The sequence below is a fragment of the Thamnophis sirtalis genome, unplaced genomic scaffold (assembly GCF_051295495.1).
Source record: "Thamnophis sirtalis isolate CommonGarterSnake01/CBP01778 unplaced genomic scaffold, rThaSir2_p1.2 scaffold_3, whole genome shotgun sequence".
Lineage (NCBI taxonomy): Eukaryota > Metazoa > Chordata > Lepidosauria > Squamata > Natricidae > Thamnophis > Thamnophis sirtalis.
In genome coordinates, this window is record NW_028261383.1 from 22,826,987 (window position 1) to 22,835,788 (window position 8,802).

Consider the following 8,802-nt stretch of genomic DNA (forward strand, 5'->3'; position numbering starts at 1 on the left):
ACAAGGAAACTCCCCCTTTTCACTTAAAGCACCCAATCACAGTTTAGATTACCTCAAGCAGCTAGCTCTCTTTAATCTATCAACAATAATGGTGTATTTTGATTATACACCTCCAGTTATCAATGTAAACATCTTCACGCCTCTTCCAAATTGTTTCAGATTGAATCAAGAGAAGTGTTAATATCACTTTATAATGCCCTGGTAAGACCACACTTGGAATACTACATCCAGTTTTGGTTGCCACAATGTAAAAAGATGTTGAGACTCTAGAAACTAAAATATATAAAGAAGGGTTGTTGGAATTGGGTATGTAAAGTTTAATGAAAAGGACTAGGGGAGACATGATAGCAGTCTTCCAATATCTCAGGGGTTGCCACAAAGAAGAGGGAGTCAAACTATTCTCCAAAGCACCTGGAAATAGGACAAGAAGCAATGGGTGGTTGCAAGGCAGGTTGAAGCTAACACAACCTTTTATTATAGTAACATACAGCTCAATGTAAGGCAAACCTCGAACCGGCAAACAGCAAAACATTTGACAGCTGACAGCCCTTTTATACCGGAGCTGTCAGACGCTTAACCAATAGCATAGCTGGATTCTCCCGCCAGCTGGCTGCTCGCGTCTTACCCAATCAGGAGCTAGCAATGCAAGTCAATGGCGTCGTAGCCTCGAGGACTTAACAACAGTGAAAATATCTTGCAAACGCCTTAGGTAGTAGAGACGGGACAAGCGAATTTTTCTGCCTCCTACTTGGAGATGGCGATCAGGTAAGCAACATCTATGCCTTTAAAGTACATAGTGCATAATAAAGGAGTTAAAACCATCGAGTACCGTATTGCTAAAAAGGATGGGAGTAGATGAGAAACGCAGAGGAACTTCCTGTTCTGGATGACTCGTGGGAGGAGACTGGTGTGTGCAGAGCGTCTTTTGTGCTCTTCCCATGGTCGAAGCAGCAGCTGGAAGGTGAGTTGAGGGCGGCTGGGAGGAGAGTCCTGGAAGCAGAGAAGCAACTGGGCTGAAGCATCTCACTGGTGCCTCACGCTGTGAAACTGGTGGCTGCAATTTTCCTTCTGGTGAATAGATTGAAAATGCTTATTTTAAGCTAAGGTTGATTCTCCAGAGGTGGTAGATGCTCCATCACTAGAGAGTGTAACAGAGGAACCTTGGAGGTCTTCTATTCCTACTCCCTGATCAAGCAGGAGACCCTATATCATTTCAGACAAATGGCTGTCCCGTCTTTGCTTAAAAGCCTCCAGTGATGGATCACCCACAACTTCTGAAGGCTAAGCTGTTCCACTGGTTAATTATTTTGGGTGTCAGGAAATTTCTCCTTAGTTCTAGGCTGCTTATCTCCTTGCTCCATCCAGTTTCTTGTTCTACCTTCAGGTGCTTTGGAGAATAGGTTGACACCCCCCTTTCTTTGTAGCAGCCCCTCAAGTATTGGAAGATGCTGTCATGTCACCTCCAGTTCTTATTTTCACTAGATTAGACATACCCAATTCCTGCAACCAGTCTTTCTTTGTTTCAGTGTCCAGCCCTCTAATCATCCTTGCTGCTCTTCTATGGGCTCTTTATGGAGTTTCAGCATCTTTTTATACATGATTGCAGTACTCCAACTCTGGTCTTACCAAAGCAATATAAATTGGTACTAATGCTTCACTTGATCTTGACTATATCCTTCGGTTATTACAGCCTAAGATTGCATTGGCTTTTTTGGCCACTGCAACACCTTGCTGGCTCATATTTAAATGATTGTCCACTATGATTCAATGTTCCCTCTCATCAATACTGCCAGGTTCCATCTGCTCTGTATCTGTACATTTGGGCTTTTTTTGCTTTAGTGTAAAACATTGTGGTTTTTTTCTCCATTGAGTTTCATTTTGATAAATAGGGCCCAGTGTTGAAGTCTGTTGAGATTCTTCTGTATTTTGATCCTATCTTCTGGGGTGTTGGATATTCCTGCCAGCTTGGTGTCATCTGAAATTTGATTTGGTGAATATAAATCACCAGGACCTGATTCTCAGAACACCAAGCTTCTGAGGGAACTGGCAGATGTTATCGCAGAACCATTGTTCCATATCTTTCAAAAATCGTGGGCTTCACCAGGATATTACTTGAGGATTAGAAAAAAGCTGATGTAGTTCCCAGCTTCAAAAAAAGAAAAAGAAAAACAAGACCCAGGAAGCTACAGAACTACAGATTAATCAGCCTACCATCGATACCTGGGAAGATACCGGAAAAAATAATTAAAAAGCAGATCTGCGAATAACTAGAAACAAAAAAAGTTTTAATTAAAAGCCAGCATGGATTTATTAAAAACAGATCATGCCAAACTTCTTATTTCATTCTTTGACAAGGTGGCTAAATTAGTAGACTAGAGAAATGCCGTGGACATAGTATATTTAGACTTCAGCAAGACATATGATAAATTAGACTACAACCTACTTTTTGATAAGGTAGAAAAATATGGGAAAAACAGCGCCACCAACAGATAGATTTCTAACTGGCTGACAAACCATACTCAATAAGTAGTCCTTAATGGTACTACATCTACACGAAAGGAGGTAAGCAGTGATATGCCATAGGATTCTGTTTTAGGCCCAGTACTCTTCTGTATCTTCCTACATGACTTAGATGAGGGAATAGAAGGGGAACTCATCAAATTTGCAGATGACAGTAAGCTGGCAGGAATATCCAACACTCCAGAAGAGAAGCTTAGGATCCAAAAAGATATTGACAGACTTGAACAATGGGCCCTATCTAACAACATGAAATCTAATGTAGAGAGAAGCAAGATTTTAGCATCATTTCACTTTAGTGTCATCTGCAAATCTGATGAGTTCTCCTATATCAGGGGTGTCAAACTCAAGGCCCGAGGGCCAGATCCAGCCCACAGGGCCACCTTGGAAACAGCAAAGGACTGGCCTACGGTGCCTCTGCCAGTGAAAATGGAGCTCCGGGGTGTGTGTGTGTGTGTCACAGTTTTAGCTGGCAAAGGGTTGTAGGAGGCAGTCGCAGCCAGAAACAGCTCATAAGCCCATTTTCGCTGGCAGAGCATTCAGGTCCCCAATAGAAATGATGTTGACACCCACCCCAGCCCGCCAAGCTCAAACACAACCCTGATGTGACCTCAATGAAAATGAGTTTGACACCCCTGTTCTATACCCTTATCTAAGTCATTAATGAAGATATTGAAAAGTACTGGGCCTAAGACAGAACCTTGTGGTACCCCACTGCTTACTTTCCTCCACGTGAATTCATGCCATTAAGGACTATTTGTTGAGTATGGTTTGTCAGCCAGTTATGAATTCATCTGGTGGTGATGCTATCTATCCCACTTTTATCTAGCTTACCAAGAAGTAGGTTGTGGTCTACTTTGTCAAATGTCTTGCTGAAGTCTAAATCCATAGCATTTTGCTGCTCCACTAATTTACCCACTTTGCCAAAGATTGAAATAAGATTGGTTTGGCATGATCTATTTTTAACAAACCTGTGCTGGCTATTAGTTATCATTTTATTTGTTTCTAGATGTTCACAGGTCTATTTTTTGATTATTTTTTCCAGTATCTTCCCAGGTATCGATGATAGGCTGATTGGTCTGTAGTTTCTTGGGTCCATTTTTTTTCCTTTTCTGATGATAGCAACCACATTAGTTCTTTCCAATCTCGTCACAAGAGACTATATATATATATATATATATATAGTCACAACCCCTGGTATGCCTCATATATCTATCTATCTATCTATCTATCTATCTATCTATCTATCTATCTATCTATCTATCTATCTATCTATCTCTCTCTCTCTCTCTATCTATCTATCTATCTATCTATCTATCTATCTATCTATCTATCTATCTATCTATATTAGATTTTTACTACCCCTGGTAAGCCCCAATTGTGGGAGGAAGCTAACTGCTTCCATCATCTGTCAATCGGCTCGTCACAAGAGACCAGGGAGAAAGGTATATATTTAAAGTCACAACCCCTGGTATGCGCAAATATGGGAGGAAGTTCACTGCTTCCATTCTCTGTCCATCGGCTCGTCATAAGAGACCATCCAGACAGAGACCCAATATTTTTACTGTTGCCTTTGTTACATTTGTGTTGTATTTGTGCTGATAAATAAATAAAGGGAGACTAGTATAGATCTATTTCAAGCTATTTAGCTCTCATCAGCTAGCCATACCCTTACTGGGATTAGAACCTGTGCTGTATTGCATCTTAGGCAGATGTGTGAACCATTAAGCCACAGAGTTCTTCTCCTTATCAGCTGAGCCAGGGAGAAAGGTATATATTTAAAGTCACAACCCCTGGTATGCGCAAATATGGGAGGAAGTTCACTGCTTCCATTCTCTGTCCATCGGCTCGTCATCAGAGACCATCCAGACAGAGACCCAATATTTTTACTGTTGCCTTTGTTACATTTGTGTTGTATTTGTGCTAATAAATAAATAAAGGGAGACTAGTATAGATCTATTTCAATTTGCTTAACAACTACAGAGGAACAGATGTAAATTGGCACTGTCATGTGACATCATGCTTAATGATTGAGCTGCTTGGTGACGCAGCTATCATTTCCAATTGTGGTAGGTTAAGTGAGGACAACTTGAACAAGGATGTCACCAGAGGGGTTGTAGACAGTATTTTCTGCCCTTATTTGCAATTGAGGACTTCCATGAGCAAAAGTGGTGCTTCAAAGCTTTCAGAGGTTTCGGCATCATTTCATCAGTTAAAGCCCCCACATCTCTAAATTTAGCGCAGAAGATTTGACTGTAACAATTCTGGGACATTTTGTCAGGCTTGAAAGGCATAGATTTTCTCCATGTATACATGTGTTGGCTGATGTATCTGTATTTCTTTCTGTAGGGATATGTCTGCAATTATATAATCTATCCCCAGCGCTTGAAGATATAATTGATGATAGTCCTTTGCATTGCTAAGAATTTGTGATTGACCCAACTAAACAACTGAATTTGATTGAATGGATATTTGAACATGGATCTCAGTAGTCTTCCATGTGTCAAATGAATCATAAATAAGGCAAGAGACTATTCTAGCATTGGGACATGTTTTCTTTTTCATTGTGATTTATATATATTTTTTCTTTTTTCCCATCATCTCTAAGCATTTTATTAACAAAGTTCCACTTTTCTTTAAATCCTACAGACAAACAATAAGTGCACTTGGGACAACGGTAAATGACAAGCAATGTTGAAAAGGGAAGAAAATCAAGCCAGAAATCAAAATATTTTTCATTTCCTTCAGTAAACCACACAATTCGACTCCTCCTCTAGCAGTTGTTAGACAAATGAGAGAAAACCAATTTCAAGCCGGAATAAGCAGATTATGCAGAACTCAAGGATACATTACATTAAAAATCATTTTTTATTCAGCAAAAGAGGGAAATATCTGGGTCTGTGGGGAGGAAAAGGTCAATAGTAAAGCCATGTAGACAGTAATGGAGGCCTCTCCTTGTGAGGAAGAAATGGCTTGAATGGAAGCACCACTAAACAAGGCATTGTAAGAATTCCAAGGAGAAACCGTGTAAGTGTCTAGATTGTGAGAAAAGCTTCATTAGAAATTTCCATCTCAAGAGACACCACAGAACTAAATCAGAATAGAAACTCTTTGAATGTCCTGATTATGGGAAAGTCACAATTCCAGCCTGGTGATACAGCAGAAGACTCACATAGGAGATAAATATTTTGAATGTCCAGATTGTTGGAAAACTTTCAGTTATAATTCCAACTTGGTGATATATCAGAGGAATCACAAAGGAGAAAAACCCTTTCAATGTCCTGACAGTGGGAGAACTTTCAGTCATAATTCGTGCCTGGTAATACACCAGAGGATTCACTCCACAGAGAAACCCTGTGAGTGGCGAGATTGCAGGAAAGGTTTCATTAGAAATTCCCAACTCATGAGACACAAGACCACACACACAGGAGAGAAACCCTTTGAATGTCCTGTCTATGGGGAAAGCTTTAATTAGAATTCAAATATGATGATACGCCAGAGGACTCACACAGGAGAGAAACCCTTTGAATGTCCTGACTGTGAGAAAAGATTCAGACAGAATTCCCACCTGGTGATACACCAGAGGTTTCACACAGGAGAGAAACCCTTTGAATGTCTGGATTGTGGGAAACGTTACAGTCAGAATTCCCACCTGGTGATACACCAGAGGACTCACACAGGAGAGAAACCCTTTGAATGTCCAATTTGTGGGAAAAGTTTTAGTGATAATTCTAGCCTGGTGACACACCAGAGGACTCACACAGGAGAGAAACCCTTTGAATGTCCTGATTGTGGGAAAGGTTTTACGCAGAGTTCCCATTTGGTGACACACCAGAGGACTCACACAGGAGAGAAACACTTTGAATGTCTGGATTGTGGGAAACGTTACAGTCAGAATTTCTACCTGGTGATACACCAGAGGACTCACACAGGAGAAAAACCTTTTGAATGTCCTATCTGTGGAAAATGTTTTAGTGATAATTCCAGCCTGGGGAAACACCAGAGGACTCACACAGGAGAGAAACCATTTGAATGTCTTGACTGTGGGAAAAGTTTCACTAAGAATTCCAATATGGTGATGCATCATAGGACTCATACAGGAGAGAAACCCTTTGAATGTACTATTTGTGGGAAAAGTTTTAATCGCAATTCTACACTGGTGCTACACCAGAGGACTCACACAGGGGAGAAACCCTTTGAATGTCTCGACTGTGGGAAAAGTTTCACTAACAATTCAAATATGGTGATACACCATAGGACTCATACAGGAGAGAAACCCTTTCAGTGTTCTATCTGTAGGAAAGGTTTTCATGATAATTCCAATCTGGTGAGACACCAGAGGATTCACACAGGAGAAAAACCCTTTGAATGTCCTATCTGTGGGAAAGGTTTTAGTGATAATTCCAGCCTTGTGAGACACCAGAGGACTCACACAGGAGAGAAACCCTTTGAATGTCCTATCTGTGGGAAAGGTTTTAGTGATAATTCCAGTCTGGTGACACACCAGAGGATTCACACAGGAGAGAAACCCTTTGAATGTCCTGACTGTGGGAAAAGTTTCTGTCAAAATTCCCACCTTATGAGACACCAGAGGACTCACACAGGAGAGAAACCCTTTGAATGTTCTGATTGTGGGAAATGTTACAGTCAGAATTCCTACCTAATGATACACCAGAAGACTCACACCGTGGAGAAATCTTTGAATTGTCCAATCTGTGGTCATTACTTCAAGCATAAATCATCCCTTATTGCACACAAGGTAATCCATATGAGGAAAAGTAGATGATTTAGAGAACGCTTGAATTTCATTTGTGATCTCTCATTGAAAGTGTAGGTGAGAAATTGATTTCTTTGAATTTTGGCCTGATTCATTTTGCTCAAACATTTCTCGGGATTAAATCTGTAGGTGGAGAGAAAATGAAAATGAAAAATGGCCTCACTCCCAATCCACCATGGCTCACATCCTCCTCCTCCTCCTCACATTTTGAAGAACTCTGATCCTCATGTCGGGGAAGGACAGGAGGCAGGGGTGAAATTCAGCAAGTTCTGACAGATTCTGGAGAACCGGTAGCAGATATTTTGAGTAGTTCAGAGAACTGGCTAATACCACCTTTGGCTGGCTGCAGATTGGGGAGGAAATGGAGATTTTACAGTATCCTTCCCCCAGGAATGGGGAGGGAATGGAGATTTTGCAGTATCCTTCCCCTGCCACGCCCACAGAATCGGTAGTAACAAAATTGAATTTCACTACTGATGGGGGGACATGCATCCCTGGAGCTCATGACTGTGTCCTGGAAGCAGCAGCCACCATTTTCAGTGGGTCCTGCATTCATCCCTGGACCATGCAGTGGACTTGTGGAAGCGGCAACCATTTTGCCACACTGTCGGGCAGAAGAAGGACAAACCTCTCTGTTTTCCTACCTTAACATGAGGGGAAAAAATGTACAGTTAAAAATGTTTCATTTTTAAAAATGCAGCATGTTAGAATTATCCGTGGCTTTTGACAAGGGAAAAATGGGTATTGTCAGTGTTGCTATAAACATTTGAGCAAGCAAGACGCTTAGAGTTGCCTCAAACTGCAAGATAGACAGTGATTAAGTTCAATAATAAATGAATTTAATAATAAAAAGGTAATATAAAGCTCATTTCCTAACTCTTGCTCAGTGAGGAGGAGAAATCCACGTACAGTGGATTTTTAAAGCACTACAATTGTTAACTTGTAACCTGTCTCTTCTGAATTTTGCATCTCTAGGACCAATCTGTCTCCCTCAATGTCCATGTTGATTCACGTAATGACTAGAAGGGAAGTGAGGTCAAAAGCCTATTGCAATAAAGTTATTTGCCAGACTTGTGAATCATAGTTGTGGTCACTAAGCGAGGACTACCCACATTCATTCATCTCCACTCTCTGTGCTTTGCCTTCCTGCAGCTGATGGGGAGGAGACCAATGGGCAGTAGGGGGTCTCTCTGGATGGCTTTCCTATTAGAAAGGTGTGCTGCAGGGGGAAAGGTGCTGTTGCTGGACGAGGAGTGGGGACACCCAGGTTCCAGTCCCTCCTCAGCCATGAACGGTCCTTCAGGCTCAGCCCCACTTGATAGACCAGTACAAAGAAATCAACTTCACAGGAGGACTCCCAGCTTTTTTTTAATAGAGACTGAAGGTAATAGAAAATCTTGAAAGTCAGAGTGTGTTGTGCCTCCCCCAACAACTTATGCTCCTGCAAATTAGAGAGGTATTTGCCTGAGCCTGTTTGTAAAATTATTTTCTTTTGTATATTACTTCAA

General features: G+C 41.1%; 1 protein-coding gene across 1 annotated transcript; it reads left to right on the top strand.

Moving 5' to 3' along the window:
• Positions 1-901: 901 nt before the first annotated feature.
• Positions 902-8,362, top strand: LOC148047572 (uncharacterized). The gene is made up of 2 exons (XM_087708391.1): positions 902-961; positions 5,167-8,362. Exon 2 carries the CDS (start codon positions 6,002-6,004, stop codon positions 7,301-7,303), a length of 1,302 nt encoding a protein of 433 aa, XP_087564517.1. The 5' UTR covers positions 902-961; positions 5,167-6,001; the 3' UTR covers positions 7,304-8,362.
• Positions 8,363-8,802: the final 440 nt, after the last annotated feature.

Bases quoted from the DNA above. Each gene is read 5' to 3' on its own strand.
- LOC148047572 (XM_087708391.1), top strand. From the start codon at position 6,002: ATGATGATACGCCAGAGGACTCACACAGGAGAGAAACCCTTTGAATGT.